This window comes from Electrophorus electricus, chromosome 10, assembly GCF_041902795.1.
Source record: "Electrophorus electricus isolate QZ-2024a chromosome 10, ASM4190279v1, whole genome shotgun sequence".
In the NCBI taxonomy this organism is placed as follows: Eukaryota; Metazoa; Chordata; class Actinopteri; order Gymnotiformes; family Gymnotidae; genus Electrophorus; species Electrophorus electricus.
Window position 1 is genome coordinate 16,510,123 of NC_137506.1, and position 20,062 is coordinate 16,530,184.

The window sequence follows — 20,062 nt, forward strand, 5'->3', positions numbered from 1 at the left end:
ATATAAGTTCCAATTGGTGGTTTATGTTATGCGCACTCTGTTTCGTCCTTGTTTTTATTTCTATTTCGACAATAAGGAATCGTTACTGCTCTCTACTGGACAGGAGAGTCCTGCGGCATGTTACGGCACGTGATTTTGATCCAAACGCTCCCTTATCGCAGTTTTTATTTATCTTTGGTATATTCTACCTTGTTTAAGAAGAATATGACGTATTTTTCATAAGTGCAATTTCTTTCTTTCGACCATGCAATTTAAAAGAACTTATGTTCAACTGCACGCTTCTTTTTCAGAATAAAAATTAGTTTAGTTTACTTACCATAAATGTTACACATAAGTTGTTGGTGAGTTGGTGAGTTCACATGGACTATAGATATTTTCCTATCTTCATAAATGGTTGTCTAATCTTCATATAAACTAACTAATTAGCCATAATTTGCATTTGTTTAAAAAAAAGACTCTTGACGGTGTAATACATCGTGTGTCTCCTGACACCCCATGTAAAATTGTGTATTTGTAAATAATAGCAGATCAGTCAAAATATACAGTTCTAAAGGTCTTCCGCTGGGAGGCACTGTAAGCCTTCCAGGAAGTCATAACTCATAGCTAATGCTAACAAAGGTTGTATTTAAAGACTATTCATCTTAATTTAATCTCTAATATAGCTAGAATATTCCTTACTGTACGTTGCTAGATAGTGAGTACATCCATATTTAACCACGGCCCGAGTCCTTAACGTGAACGCTAACACTGACTCTATTATAATTAATGTCTAAAATTAGGGTTTCAGAATGATACAGTCCTCATTCAACAACATTCATGAAACTTTTTTCTTTTCAGTTCGAAATGAAAATGACCCCAACTGCAAACAATACTACCAGAAATGATAAGTGTAGTATGAATTTTCCCACTCGTCCACACTGCGAGGTTACCGGTGGTAACAGCGCCCTAGCGTGTAGGATGGCGCTGCATGCCTGCCGGTGGCATCTCTTTGTGTGCGACCCTCGCGCGGTCAGACAGAGCTGCGGTGAGGACTGAGTAAATGCAGGATATGGATGAATACGCTGAACGTGTTATACGTTGGCAGCACTATAAGTGGTTTCTCTCAACCGAAAGTGAAATGTTTGAGAGGAGCGCGAGCTGCTGACCACGTGCAACCATGAGCGAGAACATGCCCATACTGTGATACCCGACACGATTCATATGCAGCATACCATTAAAACGTCCCCTGTTGTGGTGTGTAATGTTGCTTTCTTGTTACAGCAATGCATTGTGTAAAAATAGTCATCTTCACAATACCCAACAGAGCGAGGGTTTTACAACGCATGTTTATTTTGCTTCTAAATGACTGGTGTCAGTGCCACTCTGCGCCTTAAAGAATCCGTCATGGTTATTTTTAAACATTACACTGAGATTACGGACTGTTCGGATCGGAATCAAACGGAATTCGTGAGCAGGCTGTGACAACCCGATAATTCATGATTGCTTGCCAACTCCTTTGGGCTAAAGTGCTATATTAAAGATTAAGTGCTGTCTGACGCTTCTTTGGGCTTTATCTGGGCCGCTTACGCTCGCAACAAAACGCACATGCGCCGCGATGAATCATGTCTGCTATTCTTATTCGTGTGTTGGTGTCCTCACGACTGATTAAGATATTTAAATAGCCGAGAAACTTTATCATGTACCTTGGATGGTTTGTACTTGTTCAGTCAGAAGCGGAACAGTTGTTAAAACAAGGTAAAATTTAGCCGAATCATTCAATGCGCACGTTTGAAATGGACTTTCCGAAAGAAGCTTTGTTGCAAACTTTACCGATTCATTTTAAATTATTAATTGAAGTTCATGCAATATGAAAAATACTGAATGGCTTTTTTTTTGCAGGGCGCATCGCACTGACGTCAGCCCTCCAGTGTCAACAATGTAGCAATTTGAAGAAGACGTGTGGTGAATATACAGTATTGTACGAACCGCGCCAAGCGCTCCCTTTCGGTTTTAACTCGACATAGGCACAGATTTGTTATTATTTGTTATTTCCAAATGTTCCAAAGACAAACAGTTAATAAGTGAATATACACGTTTTCTTCTGTCTGTACTGAGGGGTCTGCGAGACACAACGAAAGAAAACATGTGAAGCCGCGCTGCAGAACATCTTCGTGCAGGAACGGGAACAAGAGAAAGTTTAGGTGAGTGGTCTTTGCATTGAGAGATTTTTCCTAATGGAACAGCTTGGCTTCTGGACGAAGTTGACTATGTTTGAAAGCTTAAATTATTGAAGTAATGACTCATCAAGGAAAAAAGCTTACGTCAAAGATTTTCAGCATGCCTTCGTCTTAACAGTTCTTCGGGCGGCGGTCCGTTAAGACAGCATGTTCTTTAATGATCTGTGATCTGCCACAGTACTCTGCTAGGCCGGTAAAATGTATTGTTTGACTAGTTACACTAATCACAACATGAAGGTTAATTAGACTGAGTAGGAAATGAACAATGTTTCTGCTTCGCGTTGTGAACTAGAATACTTGCGTTTGCCAGGAAATGCTATTGCTTCATTTACGAATCACTTCATGGAGAAACACTTGCGCTAACCTTTTTTGGATCTTCATTCTGATCAGTGAACTAATATGGGTATGTTCTTAAATGTTGGGAAACGATGGTGTAATCTTAAATTCAACCCACAGAGTAACCTTTTCCAAATATAGCTCTAAACAAAATTTATAGCGCTGCATAAATCAACACTTAATTTTTATCATTCATTAGAGGCTCGGTGTGTATGATAAAGTTAAATGGTGAGGATGTGGGTAGAGTTGTGTGTGGTTTGGCTCTTCTGAGATGTGCACAGGTGGATTTTGGTGTAGACTACAGAGGTGTAACGTTCTTCCTGTGCTTTCTGCATAAAAAAACAACTTTTGTTTCCAGAGACTGGAAATTATCTAAAATGTTGAATGATGCATATTTTAATAGGTATTGCAGATAAACATCTAGAGTTTATCCAGATGAAAATGCAGGTGTTTTTTGTTGTTGTTGTTGTTGTTGTTGCTTTTTAAACAACAAATTGGCATAAGATTCTCTTGTGTTTTTGACAGGTTCTTTATAAACAGTTCTCTTTATCAGGCTGCGCCATATCTGAATTCTACACAGAGTCCATTCACTTTGACAGTACTACTGGTAAACACACTGATGGCACAGTGCTCTGGATTTTTCTCCTAAATGTATGGGCCGCTTCTGGAACGTTCAATCAGATCACGGCAGATATACAGAGGGATGACACTGACGGCTCATCTGGGAACATAAATTTTTGTCTTCTGTTTGATTTCTCACATGCAATATGCATGGGCAACGCTGCAAAACTCTGGAATCGTGCAACCTACAGCAAACTGCTCTGCATGACTGACAGACTGAACACTTGCCGTATGCATAAGGAGGTGAACACACCTCTTAGCATTTTAGGGCTCTGTCAATGTCTTTCACTAATTAAGAGGTGGTATAGCACGAATAATCTGACACAATTAACTTGACAGTGACAACTTCATTTGTCAGGCATTTTTCTTTGGATAAAGGCTTCTGTTGTATTACAGATTTACCTCACTTTATCATATGGTAGATTAATGAACTCATCAGGCCTGACATTAACATTCCAACTGCTGAAATGTATGCAGGATTTATGTGTTCGGTTTCCAGTGAAGGAACTGTTTGACTGATTCATCTTGATTTCTATATAAAATATTCAAGTTTATTTCTAACAGGTTGTGCGCTCACTTGTTCTAAGCACACCCATATTATATGAAATTCTGATGTCAGCACACCCAGAAAAACAGGATCTAAAAACATTTTAATCAGTTTTTAAAAATGAGGACCTCATACATTAAGGGTACATCACAATATGGACATGGACAGCAACGCTTGTTTGATTTTAAGAGTGATTTGATGTGATCTTATACTGGATCTCATAGACTATTTTGTTAGATCTCATACTGAATCTCTTTTGAAAATAAATTAATTGTACTATAGTGAGATTTAAGGATTTTTCTCTTATAAAATAAGCAATCGTCACTCAAAGGAGTCAGATTTTTCCAACGATTGCTTAAATTCTTATATTTCTGTTCTGGTATTCTACCTATTCGTTTCAGTCTCATGTTCAGGTTTTAAATGTTGCTGTGTTCTGTCCAGGGTAGCGCTTAGCCTGCTCTGACTGAGGAGCTCCTTAATGCAAACAGACAAAAGGAAGGACATGGGTTTTGAGTGAAACACATGGAAGCTCCAACACCTCCAACCTGTGAAGACAGACATACCACAGGATATGAGGGTCATTCGGTTACCTGGAATGTACTTGTGCATGCACCATGTCTGTCACTTATTAACTGCATGGACCTAGTGAACTCAGGCAAGCCTGACTCACTTCCTGCCAGGCAGCCAGAGGGTTGCCAGTGAGGGAGGTCCAGGCTGTAGACTGAGGAAACATGGCAGGAGTAAAGGGAACAGCGGCAAAGGTGGTTTATGGGATTAAGAAAACGTTTCTTTGAAATTCCTTGGCAGTGGGCCACTCTGGATGTCTTTCAGATATGAGGTGTATTCCTTTATTATTATCATTATTATTAATATCATCTTATTATAATAGTAACATAACTTTACTGTAACAGTATGGAACATAGATCCTGATGGTATTTAGCACAGATTGTATTATTAGTTGCTAATTAAATCTGCTTTTGAGGTTCACTCATATAAACAGTAACACATGGTGCAATGTATATTTCCAGGGTTGCAAAATTCCTTAGACCTTGTTTAGTTTAGGTTCAGCAAAGGGTTACACCCCTCCATATAAACATAGTCAGAGTCAGAGCAGCAGTCAGGAATTAACCATTACACCCAAACCACAAAACTGCAAGTGCTATGAAACCCTCAAGATATCTATTGAAAAGTTCCACTGTAAATGCATCACAAGCTTGGCCATTTCACTCACTGTAACACAAAGGAGGAGTCAATCGTTGCGTTTACTGTTGCGATCACATCTGTTACCTGCTGCCTCTCAGTTTTACTATCACATGAGGAAGTGGTAATGATTCTTATCCTCTTCTGAAATAATGAGCCAATCGGCTGATCTTGGCTCACTCACCAACCTCTCAAATGTAGCCAGGCACGCTGTGGGGTCTGAAAGCATGGGAGGATGACGAGGGCTGTGCTCTTCCTCTCATGAACATCTGCATCGGCCTCAGGTTGAACTGAGGGCCTCGTCTCCTAACGGTAGTTTAGGTAGGGTTTCTTTGTTCCAGGTTGAAATTGTATTAGAGGACAGGTTTAAACAGGACTTAAAGTTAAACCAAACATTTTGAGAAACTGGAGTTCTTCTGATCCCTTTAGAGTTTCCTGCAGTAGTCACTCTTTGCCTTGACCTACTAAATGTAAGTGCTTGGGTCTTTCTCAGGTGAAAGACAGAAGCAATTTCCCTAAGGCAAGAAGTGATGTCATTTGCTTAGCTGAAACAAGAGAGGAGTGGATGACAGCAAAGAAAATGGAGGGAGACAAATGAAAGGTCAGTCCCGGTAGATTGAGACACCTCCCATTACTTGAGGGAAGATGTGCTGAACTTGCGAGCATGTCCGGTGTTAGTGACCGTGCCATTTATCCAAACGGTCACCTTGTAAATACCTTTGCAATCTGACCTAATTATTTCACTCCATTGCACTTTGAGTATGCACACAATTATTAATTTTTAGAACTGATCGGGACAAAAAAAAAAAATCTCGCATTCATAATGACCTCTATAGTGTTGACAAAGAATATAAGATCGATAGCATTTTGTAACAGATTGTAACAACACGCAGTGCTAGAAAGTGAGCACACGCACTGCCGGCTTGTGTTCAGATGTGCAGTAGTAAGTTGCCTCTTTTAGACCATTACATTCTCTCTGCTGCCATCTGTTAATAGCCATTTAGCAGGGACAAGTAATGCTGAGGTTTATGCTTAATGAAATATGATCTCCCTGATTCTCCGGCTGTGTTGACAGCATCTCTCTCTCTCTCTCATACGCACACACACGCGCACACACACGCTCACACGTTGCATTTTTTTCTTATAACCAGAACAAGAATGGTTCTCTGTTCTTAACCAGGTTACTAAATGGTTTGCCTATCTCACATATGGCTGTCCGTGTCTGCTGAATTTATAGTTAGTGTTCTCAGGTGGTTAACCTCATGGTTTGTATTTGTGGTTTTGCTTTCCATAGTTGTTTATGGATACAAAGCCAAATTTCGCACGCAGAATTGGACGAGCCTTTTAAATTCAGTTCATAATATAACTCTGTAACTTTATCTTATGCAGTCCTAACAGTGTTCCGTTTGGTGTTAACCATGAATGCCTTTGAGGAATGTCCATTAGCTGAAGTCAGCACATTAATGCAGACATTTAAATAGCCTGTGCTGTGGTTTCTGTCACATGGCTCCCTGTAACCTTGTCAAGAGCTGTTCTGAGTCACTCTGCACTCTGGGATCCCATTCGAGTGCTGGTTCTCCAGCCAGGGCCAGAAATATCCTGGCATGCAAACTACATGGCCCACCTCATCTGAGCAGTGTGCTTGCTGTTCCAGGAATACCCTGATTCTCAGTCACTAGGCTCCTGCGGCTCCTTTAGTTTGCTTGACCCTTATCTTGCTCTTCAAAGTGCATATACTGCCTTTTGTTTGATTTATACTTGTTTGACTGATTTATTGGTATATGGGATGACGATTTAAAAAAATAGAAAAACACTGCATACCTACACTATAGATACATTTGCAAATTCTTTTCAGGACAACAGACACAAATCACTTAGAGCACTTAAAGCTCTTTTAATATGCAAATTACACATAAATTTTGTGAATGCTATTTAACATAACACACAATAATATTATTAAACCACATTATTAATAACATTTTTCCCCAACTGATCTTGGCAAATTTAAAAGGCTCTCCACATGATAATTAGGTGTGTGTGTGCTCACTCAAACCTTGTGGGAAATATCCCGAGGTGAAGTAAATGATATCTCATCCAGCTTTAAGGAGATCTGTTGGTGCCGGCTCCATTGAATCCACCCTCTGCAGCTCTGAGAGTGATGCTGAAAGAGAGATGCTTAACCTTATTTCAGTACAAAGCCACATTGTTAAAGATGCCTAATGATGCCATTGTAGAACTTCCCGTCACGCTCATTTTGCTGGAAACCCCCAAGTGGGGAGCTCTTATCTGTGCAGTGCAAGACCACATCCACTCTGAACTTGGCACTTCAAATCTGTACTCTTTGATGTCATCGCTTACCAAGCAGAGTGACCTGATGTATATGCTCGTGTAGTCTAGACGGCCGTCAGGTGTTAGTGGCTCGCTTCTGCATTATGGGTCAAGAACAATGACCCTTTTGGGTGGCTCGACAGTCTCCAGCTCGGCGGAGTGGCATGGCCGAGGTGTTTGTGTGGCAGTGAAGGGGCAGCAGAATCCAGCGTCACTTCCTGCAGTCCCTCCCGCTGGACCCTTTAAGGCCACAAGTGTTGGAGAGTGTCAAGAGTGTTGGAATATCCTGTGTGCTCTGGCACCCCAACTCAGCAGGTCCCTTGGTGTTTCTTCAGGGGTTGTACTCAAATTCATTAAAAAGACATTAAAAAAAATCTAAAATATTTAATATTTGTGTATGTGTCATGTTTTAAATAATGTTCTATTACTGTAGAGAAAATCACCTACAGCAGGTTCTTAAAAGATCTGCTAAGCATCTTTTCGAGACGCAAAAAAAGGGCATAATGAGGTTGGTTAAGTGCTGAATTAGGCTCTTTGTGGTGCTTGTAATTGTGATATCAGCCATTAAGTGAGAAACATTGGGTTTTTTTAATAGATATTTATTGGAAACCTCAAGAGAAAAAATGCTGGTTTTGAGCTTTGTGAATTTACTGTGTGCATTAATGAAATTTGCTACCTATATGTAATAACAGTCAAGGTGTGTTCCTAAGATGTGGAATTTGATATTAGATATTGGTTCCGATTCTATTGAGATGGAGTAACGCGATTAGGAACTGATGGTTGTTTTTCTGGTTTCGAGTTCATGCTTGTGACATTCTTTCTGGAGAATCATTTCCTCCTAATAGTACTGTTACTGCATGTAGGTCACGCTGACAATCTGGGCCATCCAAGTCAGAATCAACCCATGTACAAGTTGAAAATGTCTAATTACACCACATAGCCATCGTCCCCTGAGTAGACACCCAGAAGACTTCCTTGAAAGTGACTAAATACTGAGTGTGCTGCATTGCCTATAGCTTGTACAATATTTTGCCAGACAGATCCAGCACCACTGAATCGGATCATACTCAGGACCGTTTGATATGGTTACACATGGCACTGAGGATGATGAAACAACCTGCAATTGCTTGAATAGTTATTTTCATATGATTGGGATTTTCCACTTTGAACATTAGGCCCATATCTGAAGGGGCTGATGTGCATGTGATGGCTCTTTACTCAGGGCATTTGTGTGTGTGCGTGCATGTGTGCACGTGTGTGTGTGTGTGTGTGTGTGTGTGTGTGTGTGTGTGTGTGTGTGCGCGTGTGTGTGTGTGCATGCAGTGCTTCATGAAAAATGAAGTAATCATCCACAAGGTGACTGTGTGTGTGTGTGTGTGTGTGTGTGAGAGAGAGAGAGAGAGAGAGAGAGAGAGAGAGAGAGAGAGAGAGAGAGAGAGAGAGAAAGAAAGAAAATGAATCAGGGGAAGCAGGCAAGCCGGCAAACCCTGGAGGGTAGGTGGTTGTGTTGTCTGCAGGTGTTAGAGTCATCTCCACTCAACACTTCTGATGTGTGTGTGTGTGTGTGTGTGTGTGTGGAGTCTTCATTCGCCACTATTCCCAGCCGCACCAGCGAGTTTGAAATCATTAGAATGTCCCCTTAAGCTGATGTTCTCAAGCCTTCAGTACTTTCCTTTTTAGTTATTAAAAGTATGTTTAATCGTTGGTACAGCTATGCTGTTTACTGAAGTAAGAAACGTACAGATGTAAAATGTCAAGCCAATAATATTAATTAAAAATGTCAGTAGCATTCATCTGTTGACTTTTATCCAAATGGTTAGATAGCATTTTACTGTTTTTATTATGAGAAGCACTGGTTTGTAAATCGCTTCAATGCCCACTTTATACTACAATTTCATATGTCTGACTCTATTGCAACAAGGAGTGTAAATCTGTGTGCAACTATTTGAGAAATGATTAAGTGCATTTTGAAATCTCAAAATTTAACCACAGCTCAATACATTTTTTGGCATGGTTCACAAAGAAGAGAAAATGTTCAAATATCCCACTGAATATACAAAAAACCCCAAAAGGAATTATTTCACAGCCAATAAAAACAGTACAGCAGTTTTACACTCTTAGTCGCAACACTGCTGCAGTGAGTTGCAGCAGCTGCTCTGTTTGGATCGGTGTGCAGGGCAGTTGCCGTGAAACTGCCCTGAGCCGGTGTGTTTAACCGCTCCCCCTCCCCTTCCCCCAGGTTCGGCGAGCGGAATGTCTGTCGCCGAGAATCCCCCAGGCCCCATGTACGTGTATGAGTCAACGGTGCACTGCGCCAACATTCTGCTGTGCCTGAATGAGCAGCGGAAGCAGGGCGTGCTGTGCGACGTGGCCGTGGTGGTGGAGGGCCGCGAGGTTCGTGCCCACCGTGCCGTGCTTGCCGCCTGCAGCCGTTACTTCGCTGCACTGCTCCACGGCCCGACGGAACGCGAGCCGGTCATCTGCCTGCCGTCCCGGGTGAGTGACTGTCGCTGCGACCATGACGGCGGCACCCGCGCGGGACGCGATCGCGAGAGGAATGTCAAGTTGCGCCGAGACCGAGGCTACGTGTTTTGTCTTTGTAGTCCTTTTCAGTTCAAATGGGATCTGAGAGCAAGACAGAACAACAACAACAAAAAAAAAAAAAAACGACAGAAGGAAGGAACAAATATAAAGTGAGATGATGCTCATATAAGTCTAGGAAAACAGGCAACATTTAGTGTAGTTTAACTCTTGGCTGAGTTAGAGGTACCAAAGTCACTCTGAAACCAGTATGGCCTATGATTTATTCAATCAGTATAGTATAGCGTATATAGTATAGATGTATAGATGCTTTTTGCTATCAAAATCCAGGTCATTCAGACTCACATTTGTATGTAATGTCCCAGATATGTCGAAGTCCTGGTTTTGTATTTGCCCTTGTGTTAATTTCTATTCATCTTTTGACGTGTCAGAATATGTTCTCTAATGACCGCAAAACTAGGCTATATTTGTCGTTCTCCCTCCCACGTTAGTCAGAGACGACTCCCACCAGCTTTGTAGCTTGATCTCTTTGCTCTGTGCTTCAGCCTGTGCCTTTTCCCGCCTGCCGCCCTCATTAGTATCACTGGTTACAACATGAAAAGTGTCTCGCATGGCGCTGGGCTCCTGTAAAGACATGCTTCTGCAGACGGCAGCTGCTGAGGCAAGCTGAAAATAGATCCAGAGGATGCTCAGTAGTACAGCCCTCCAGCTCTTCCATTTATTAGCAGCTCTGGGAGGGCAGGCCGGCTGCGGATCTTATTTTAAGATAGACGACGTTCCGTGCAGGAGCCGGCACTCAGGATAGGTCCGCTCAGGGCTGGCCACCTGCATGCTTCCACGAGAGCGTTTACAGTGTATGGCCAGTTCTCAGTTATTTCTCGTGTTTTATCGCTCTCTGACACTGACTCTCACGCTGTCTCCATCTCTCCCTCTCTCGCCACTTACTCCATCTCGCCACTCGCTCTGTTTCTCACTGTCTCACTTTCTCCTTGTGCTGATTTGCTGAATGGAGGTGCATACATATGTATTTAATTTACCTCCCATTTGAGTGTCCAGTGAATACTCAAATCAGCCAATGCAATGTCTATGTGCAGATGTAATGTTTAATGTTTTTCCGCCATATTAAGCATCTCTATTATTCCAGATGTCCCACATACTACTTAGATGATTATGATCTCACACACAGTCTTTTATACTAGACCTTCACACTTGAGAAATATGCAACTTGCTGTCGCGTTTCTCAGTTTTTTGTCACAGTGTCACGGAAGCGGCCTGTAGTGACTACATGTTTTTCTTTGCCACAGATCACCATGAGGGGCTTTGCACCCCTCTTGCAGTTTGCCTACACTGCCAAGCTGTTGCTAAGCCGGGAGAACATCCAGGAAGTGATGCGCTGTGCCGACTTCCTGGGTGTGCACAACTTGGAGGACTCCTGCTTCCTCTTCCTGCAGGCACAGCTGAGCGCCGACGGTGAAGAGCCACCGTGCTCGCCCTGTGAATTGGAGGGTGAGAGGGGTCCAGGCTGCTCTCTCATGGACCCTTTGACCCGGACGCGGTGGAATTCCGTGAACCTTAGCAACTCGTTTGATGGAGAGGGTTCGCTAGCCACCAACAACCCGCGCCATCCAGACACGCCTGCAAACCAGGAGGTGCCCTGTTATCCTAAATACAGGAAGCATGAGCGAGCCTCAGTCCAGCACAACAGCACCGCCTCGTCACATGGCAGTATCTCAAGTCTGGTTGGCTCGCTCCAGGACACCATTACCGGCAGTGATGTCCAGGGCCTGGATGTTTCACTGATGAAAGCAGAACTGGGTGATGAAAGACTGCCCCTCGACCCATGTGAACCTGAGGGGGACACAATTGGGGATGACCGGGACAGGGTGGACACTGAGATGGAGTTTGGCACACAGCCACTCAGTTCTCCCCCCACCGAGGGGCCGACGAGGAGGACTTCACCACCCTGTGTGCGCTCGCAGGTCCGAAAAAGCATATCCCGAACTCAGCAGCCTTATCCGTCCACGCTGCAGTTCTCCAGTGCACTCTTCCCAGCTCAGAACCGATGTGTTGCTCAGGATGACTTCAGAAAAGAGTGTCAGGCTCTGGTGGGGGCGCTCGCCGTGACCCCCCTTAAACAGACTCATGTATTCCCCACTGGCACTGCTCGGAAGTCCCTCGAGGGAATTTGCAAAAAAGAGCCAGAGTTGGAGGTTGACCGTAGGAGCGTCATCTTCTCCTCACAGCTGTCCGAGCAACTGCCAGCACTCTCCTACCCCAGCGAGGCGTCTCTGGAGCCGTACGGTCAGGAGGGCCTCTGGAGGGGCTCCAGCCCCTCTCTGCCCCATTCTCAGGCGCTGTTGCCCACCTTAGGGCCTCCAGAGCCCTGCCTGCCATCCCGCCGGAGACCAAAGAGAAGCTGCCCAGTTCCCATTCAAGTGTGCCCTCTCTCTGCGCACGCCGACACTCGTGCCAGGACCTCCAGCTCCTGTTCTTCCTACTCATACGCAGAGGATGGCAGCGTGGGTTCCCCCTCCAGCCTGGCGCAGTTCGACCTCTCATCATCCCCTGCCTCCAGCATGGTGGCACAACACCTGGATCCGGGTCTCACCACAAGGCCCAAGGTGAAGTGCGAGAAATTGTACGACACAAACTCCAGCGACGAGTCTGGGTCCATTTCAGAGGGGGACAGCGAATCATGCCAGACCAAAGAGTGTAAATCCGAGGTTGGTAGTATCACTGTTTCTCAGCCCCCTTAATTCACTTTTAAATTCAGCAACTTCTTTCTTCCAAGTCGTTTTCAGCAAACAGTTCTGAAAGTCTCCCCCACTTGAGGCATTTCTAGCTCAGTTATTATCCTGGGTCTTGGGAAATTATATTCTCAGAGGTAGTGAAGTTTAGTTCACTCTGCGTTATAATTAGGTTGTTTACTTACTAGCATGGTACTTCTTCATTTCTCACCATTGACTGACTCCAGTTATGAAACAACCCTGTGTTTATTTCTGGAACCTCTCTGAATTGCTCAGACTTGAGCCATGGGATCTTAGAGTAGACCTGAGCGTTGCCATGGCAATGGGCACTGAGCCATTCTTGTCTCCTCTCTGTCTCAGAAGTCATCATTCAGCAGGATACTCTCTCGCAGTGCTCCTAAGCTTGTTTGAGGTGACTGGATGTTCTTTGAGCTTTATTCATTTCTACTTGCAAGACCATGTGTTTGGGATTTTTGAAAATACCACTAATGATCATCAACGGGGCCATAAAAGGGGCATCCACATAAAACTAGAACTAATTAAAGAACTAATTATTTTGGATTTCATCATTTTGAATCATTCCGGTCTGTTTAGAACTGTGTGTTTGTATATCATTGCCATTGCACTAGGCCCAATCAGCTGCAAAGCTCCTACTTCCAAAGAGGGCTCGCAGTCGTCTTGCTACATCTCACTGTGTCTCACTCCCCACCGAGCATCAGGCTTGTGGAGTGCTAGGCCGTCTCGCTCCTGGCCCATGCACCTCGCTCATCTTCCCCTCGCCGCCAAACAGACGTGCCCCACTTTTCAGTGCCGGACCCCTCGTCACAGAAATGACCTGACCGCTTTTCTGAGAGCACAAAAAAGAGAGTGGATTCGATGTGTGTGTGAGGGGGAGAAGGGGCGTTCAGGGGGAGAGAGGGATGTGGAGGGTGTGTGATGTAAACTGCCGCTGGAAACCCCAATCTGTCGTTGTAACCTTATTACAGGGCTCGCTGTGGTGGAGTGTCTAAATATAGAGCTACATCTTCCACAGAGTGAGTGTTTGTGCAAGGTCAGGAGCGAGAGAGAGCGAGAGAGAGCGAGAGCATGCAAGAGAGACAGACAGTTAGACAGACAAGTCAGACAGACAGATTTGCCCTCTGCTTAACACACAGCAAGATGATGCTCTGACGCTTCGAGTCAGGTTTCATACCCACATTGATGCAGCGCATTACAGGCAGAAGTAAAAGCATAAAAGCCAGTGTATGAGGAGTAATTACTCGGTATAAGGAGACGCTGCATCTGTGGCAATTATGGTAGGTGTGTGATGACACCATGCGGTAAATAAACACTGGAATGTTAACACTAAAAGACTAAAGCAGAACGAGTCGATTAATTTAAGCTCTATTAATGATTTGAACAGATTTCTTTATTGCTGTATGGATGGCATAAGCTCTAGATGGGATTCCAAATAAAAGTCTTCCCTTGAGAACCAGTGTTAAAAGGCTTGACTGGTATCTCTAATGTGAACATTAATAAAAGAATGGTAATTGGCACAAATGATTTCTCTTCATCATCATTAAAACCTGGGTACTACAAACTGACCATTAGACAACTGAAAAAATACCATGCAAGTGAGGCTGCAGCATCACCTAGTGGTCAGCCTTGACCATATCATATATCACAAGTAGTAGTTTGAAATTTTTAACATTATTAGTTGTTATTATTGGCAATTGGTTTAAATTACTCAAATGTAAAGTGCACATTTACAATAGTGTTACCAAATTCAATTGTAATGCAAAAGGGCATTCATTTACAGGTGAAGCTGCCTTTCCCAGCTGACCTGATCACAGAACTTCCACGTAATGACTTTCAGCTGATGATAAAGATGCACAAGCTGACGTCGGAGCAGCTGGAGTTCATTCATGACCTGAGGCGGCGGAGTAAAAACCGCATTGCGGCCCAGCGCTGCCGTAAGAGGAAGCTGGACTGCATCAGGAACCTCGAGTGTGAGATCCACAAACTGGTGGGTACCTCTTTCCTCACCGTGGGGACCCTATTCGTTTACAAATACATTCAGTATTCTGTTGAGGTTCTTTGCTGTGCATGTGTGTGTGTGTGTGTGTGTGTGTGTGTGTGTGTGTGTGTGTGTGTGTGTGTATTTGTGTCATCTGTTGCAGGTGTGTGAGAAACAGAAGCTGCTGACTGAGAGAAACCAGCTTAAGGCTTGTATGGGACAGCTCTGGGAGAACTTCTCTTTCCTGTCCCAGGAAGTGTGTAGAGAGGAAGAACAACAGCCAGACCACACAAACTCCCTATTCGGCCCAAGGCCAGACTCTGCCTCCTGCAGTCCCATTCATATAGACCTCACTGTGTCCCCTAGCCCCAGAAGCAGCATCGATCTCACTCTGCCGTCTCCTGGGAGCCCTCCACCTTCCCCCAGTCAAGCCGGGGTGCAGGCCCTGGGCAAACCGCCACACCCACACCAGATCTCACCCACAGGGGCAGAGCCAGACACCACTGCCCCTACAATGCCAGCGCCTGGGTCCTTACTCCAAACAAGTAGCCCAACAGTGACGGTAGCTTTTTGCCAGGAGATGGCAGACAAATGTACCACAGATGAATAAAAACTGTTATTTTTGCTAATGTTCAGTAGAAATTTTTTTGTACTGCTTTAGGGAATGCACTGTCCTGTAGTTGCCAAGTGTGTTGTGTTGTTGTGGATTATTAATTTTCTTAAGATGTCTTAAGGCAAGATATATATATATATAAAAAAAAAAACACCTTTTCAGCACCAGTTAGGTGTTTGTTCAGTACCTAGCTCCATTTCTCAAATTTACCTCAGGAATCTCTGAATGTTTAGTGAATTAAGGTGGGGAAACTTTCTTTTTTAAGTCTTCAATTCACATATGCAAACATGTCTTTGATATGTTTTCTGATGTTCAGTACTTACAATTCACCCCACAAAGCATTCCTGTGTTCCTCGCATATAAAGGGGAAAAGACAGTCAGAGAAAGAGAGAAGGAGAAAAGGAGTTAATGATGAGATTTGCCCAGCTGTACACTGCCCAGCTGTACACTGAAGCCCTCGAAACAGTATCAAGGTGCCAGAGGTAGAGAGGTGACTTTCTGGAAGCAACAAATGTCTCTTCCATCACTTTTAAATCTTTTTTATTTTGTTTTGTTTTGTTTCATTGTCTAACCCCTGGTCTCATTTGGGATTTTAGTTAGGGATTACAACACATTACATTAATTTGTTTATTTTGGTTTTTGGTCACAGGCATCTGCATTGCAGATCTAGTAGGTTCTGAGTCCCAAAAGCAATTTTTTTGAGAACTGTAAATGAGCTATTTTCAGTGACTATAAAATTGATGGATCAGGGATAAACAAATTAGAAAGCAAAGGAATCTCTTTTGAACAGTGCTGATGTTGATGATTTTGGCAGCTTCCACAGGTACAAAGAACTACAACATGCTGTATGTTATCTCAGGGGTTGATGGAAAATACTTTTATGTTCTACCTGTAGCCAGAGTTCTAGCTTCAGTTCTCTCTTAAAAAAGTTGCTAAAAAGATATTCATCATTGATTTGTGAAATTAATGAATGTTGTTTCTTTGGAACATCTTCAGTCTGTCATGGCATTTATAGACAAGCTGCCTCTTTATCAAGGATTGTCAAGTGGGGAAACAAAATTTTTCGGTCCTAAAATTAAAATCCAACCACAGAAAACTGCTCGTACTTGAGGGGTAGTCTGGCTCACGAGTGCTGCAGTTCTGCTGTGCTTTCTACTAAGCTTTTTTAAATTGTACAAAGCTAGATAAAGGCTTTCGTCATACAAACATTTGAAATGAAAAAGCTTCATTATGAAACTTTTTCTTTTACATTAGTTTGTTGGGAAGCAGAGAGGTTTGTGAGGAGTAGCCATCATTAGCGTTTAGGTGTAGTGCTCTTTCATTCAAGTCTAATTAACCATTCTTCTGCAAAACTCACTTTACTGTGGAATATTTGGAGCGTTCAGACTACATCAGATAATCTTGACTAATATTTGTCTACAGAATTAGCACTGAATTATGACAAATGTAAATGCAACTCTATTGGCTTCTCTTTAAAAGACATCCTCTGACTTGCCTTAGAAATATGTTGCACCAAGGTTGTGATTTGAAATGAACATGATGAAGGAAATATTCTTCAAAGTTTACATACATCAGAAAGAGTACAGCCTCAACACAGACCTACCTAAACAAATCTATATACCTCTCACATATGGTGAAGACCTGTGTGGTTTACACTGTTTTTAACATGTTTTGCAGATTCATTTTCTGTTAGTTTTGTATAGGTATGTAAATATCATGTTATTTATAGTTATTTGTGGGTTTTCTGTGCTCTCTCAAATATTAAGTGAATGTTGCAAGTTTGAAATCTCAATGTTTGTAATACTCTATGATTTAATTAGCAGACAGGTCATGTTTGTTTAGAAATCAAATAAAATAGTACAGTGAGTTTTGTGGTAATGTTTTGTACAGCATATGCGCTTTAAGAGGTGTTCTCTAGAAAATCCAGTGAGGGCCCTAAATCAATGACAAATGGAAAGTAAAACAAATTATATATTGTTTACAATAGTGTGAGTTCTACGTTGTGTCATATTTAATAGATGTCAGCTAACAGATCTTGTGGTCCCCTATCTCTAAACAATATCAGGTCTAACACCAACAATTGGCAATGATGAAAGCTGTTTGCTTAGTGTTTTACAGGTATTTTAAAATGCTTACAATATAAAACAAACTTGGTATACAGCAGGTCTCCATTTACCTCAACCATGCTGGAGATCATCAGATATGTTTTCTGGGCAACTGGAAAATTATAAGTTGCTCTGGATAAGAGCATCTGCTATATGCATAAAATGTTTTTTTTTTTTTTTTTTAAAAAGTAAAATAGAAATCTGGATCACAGTTCCTTTGACAGACAAGACATAGTGTAAAGATTGTCCAAAGTTGTTTTTTTTTTTGTTTTTTTATTTCTCTGTCCTTGTGCTGCCATCCCCACTTATGGTTTTATGAAGAACAATGAGGGGAAAAAAGGAACCCTTATGTTTAAAACTGATCAGAAATGAGTTTGTAATTGTTCTATTCTAAAACACTAGTTTCTGGCTGTGGGTCTTTTGGCTCTACTTGCCATTGATATATTGTGTGCTTCTGCTGGAGGATTTATGTTCAGGTCATTCAGAGGCCAGAGCTCTGATTTTGAGCTCCTCTTGGTAGGGCCAGAGGTGCTGCCTGACATGTTGCCTGACATGCTGTCTGAGTGCATTCAGGTCAAGAAGGTGGCTTTCCTGGAGTTGGGCCCAAAGTCCATGTTGTCATGCCTCGGGTCAGACATGCAGCTGGTTCTGTGGGTCATGTTACGTAAACAGACCAGACGTTCTATGTGGGTTGACCTGTGGCTGAGCTGACCTGAGTTCGAGGGTGCGCTGTCCTCTGATGAACCTCTGCTGCTGTTTGGATGCCGATCCTCCTCATCCTCCTTGGCAGGAATTTGGAAGCGCAGGTTCTGGGTCAGGCCTTGACTATCTTGCCATGTCTGTCCGGGCTGTTGTTTTATGCAAGAAACAGGGAGGGTAGTCTCAGCAAAGCTACTGTGCCTTTTCCCAGCAGCAGTGGGGTTCAGACCCATTTTGAGTAAACAGAGAGGCAGGTTCCATTTGTCTGGGTGGAATGAAAGTCATCAGCTGCATGGTTCTATGTGGTGGGTGAGTCTGCTGTCCTGCTTAGTGGTTGGATACCTGATATATGCTTTGGTTTGCAAAGGTATATGTCCTGCGTGAACTGTATTCCAGATAGCACCTGTTTCATTTTTCTCATGCCCAAGTGAGATATCTGCAAGACGTTGAGGAACAGAGAAACTCCTGCAATGGCCTGGAAACAGTATATGCTGTTTGGTCAAGGCACCCAGTCAAATGCCATACATGATATACACTGCCTGGCCAAAAAAAAAGGTCACCACCTCGATTTAACTAAGCAAATAGGTAAGAGCCTCCCATTGGATAATTACTGAATTAGTGATTATGTTTCACCTGGCAACAAGTTATATAACCCTAATTGATGCAGTGAGTAGCTTCTCATTTGTTAAACAACCACGTGGAAAGACATCCTGTGGTTGTGGAAAAGATGTTAATCTGTTTTAGAAGAGTCAAATTATTGCCATGCATCAAGCAGAGAAAACATCTAAGGAGATTGCTGAAACTACTAAAATCAGGTTAAGAACGGTCCCAATGCACTATTAAAAAGTGGAAGGATAGTGAGGAAACATCATCTTTGAAGAAGGAATGTGGTCAGAAAAAGAATCATGAATGATCATGATCGGCGATCACTTAAACGGGTGGTGAAATCAAATCATAGAAAAACAGTATAACTCAGGAATATGTTTAATAGTGAAAGTAAGCATTTCCGCCTGCACAGTGCGACGGGAACTCAAGGGACTGGGACTAGACAGCTGTGTAGCCTGAAGAAAACCACTTGTCAGTGAGGCTAACTGGCAAAAACAGCTTCAATTTGCTAGGGAGCATAAAGACTGGACTCTGGAGCAATGGAAGAAGGTCATGTGGTCTGATGAGTCCAGATTTACCCTGTTCCAGAGTGATGGATGCATCAAGGTAAGAAGAGAGGCGGCTCAAGTGATGCACCCATCATGCCTAGTGCCTACTGTACAAGCCTGTGGGGGCAGTGCTATGATCTGGGATTGCTGCAGTTGGTCAGGTCTAGGTTCAGCAACGTTATGTGCCCAAAAAATGAGGTCCGCTGATTACCTGAATATACTGAATGACCAGATTATTCCATCAATGGATTTTTTTCTTCCCTGATGGCACAGGCATATTCCAAGATGAAAATGCCAGGATTCATCGGGCTCAAATTGTGAAAGAGTGGTTCATAGAGCATGACATCATTTTCACACATGGATTGGCCACCATAGAGTCCAGACCTGAACCCTATTGAGAATCTTTGGGATGTGCTGGAGAAGACTTGCAGTGGTCCAAATCTCCAATCAACACAAGCTTTTTTTTTGGGGGGGGGATGAATTAATGCAACTCTGGACAGAAATATATGTTCTGACATTGCAGAATGTGTGCAATAATCAAAACTAAAGGTGGTCCAACGAAATTAGTGTGACCTTTTTTTTTGGCCTGGCAGTGTACTACTATGAAGCCCATATGTCACAGTATGAGTAGTAAGGAGCTTTGCAGAGGAGCCCTCTGGAGGAGTCTAATCTTCATCTTTATCTGTTTTTGCTTCTCCAGCTTCTGCAGCTCTCTAAAGCAGCTTGTGCTTGGTCCAACAAGGGCTCTGCCTTCCCCAGGTCCAGCCAAAACTGGGCTTTCCGCCTGTGCCTCTCTCTCTCCAACGCCCTCAATTGGTACAGTGCATGTCCCCCATAGACCGGAAACAGAGTGGACACAAAGACAATCCGCAAGTGGATAAGGCACACAGGGAACACCGGAACATAGCAGACACTCCTGCATCCCAGCTGGTCCATGTTGCAGACAAACCGACTCTGTT

The 20,062-nt window shown here is 43.0% G+C and overlaps 1 protein-coding gene and 1 long non-coding RNA gene across 4 annotated transcripts; one reads left to right on the forward strand and one right to left on the reverse strand.

The window, feature by feature from the left end:
• The first annotated feature begins 1,435 nt into the window (after positions 1 to 1,435).
• Positions 1,436 to 17,012, forward strand: bach2a (BACH transcriptional regulator 2a). Of its 3 annotated transcripts, XM_027030869.3 has the most exons (8): positions 1,436 to 1,734; positions 1,879 to 1,957; positions 2,095 to 2,180; positions 5,414 to 5,521; positions 9,488 to 9,744; positions 11,094 to 12,512; positions 14,335 to 14,541; positions 14,696 to 17,012. In XM_027030869.3, exons 4-8 carry the CDS (start codon positions 5,515 to 5,517, stop codon positions 15,140 to 15,142), a joined length of 2,337 nt encoding a protein of 778 aa, XP_026886670.2. In that variant the 5' UTR covers positions 1,436 to 1,734; positions 1,879 to 1,957; positions 2,095 to 2,180; positions 5,414 to 5,514; the 3' UTR covers positions 15,143 to 17,012. The 3 variants fall into 3 exon arrangements, 2 of the variants coding, with proteins under 2 accessions (XP_026886670.2, XP_035388658.2); XM_035532765.2 differs by lacking the exons at positions 1,436 to 1,734; positions 1,879 to 1,957; positions 2,095 to 2,180; positions 5,414 to 5,521; positions 9,488 to 9,744 and adding an exon at positions 9,803 to 9,941; XR_014125577.1 differs by lacking the exons at positions 5,414 to 5,521; positions 9,488 to 9,744; positions 11,094 to 12,512; positions 14,335 to 14,541; positions 14,696 to 17,012 and adding an exon at positions 3,078 to 3,734 and having other exon boundaries at positions 1,454 to 1,734; positions 1,879 to 2,180.
• On the reverse strand, positions 6,295 to 10,599 carry LOC145659380 (uncharacterized). The gene is made up of 3 exons (XR_014125578.1): positions 10,135 to 10,599; positions 7,279 to 9,873; positions 6,295 to 7,081 (listed from the first exon to the last, which is right to left on the reverse strand). It is a non-coding gene; the product is annotated as an uncharacterized LOC145659380 (long non-coding RNA).
• Positions 17,013 to 20,062: the final 3,050 nt, after the last annotated feature.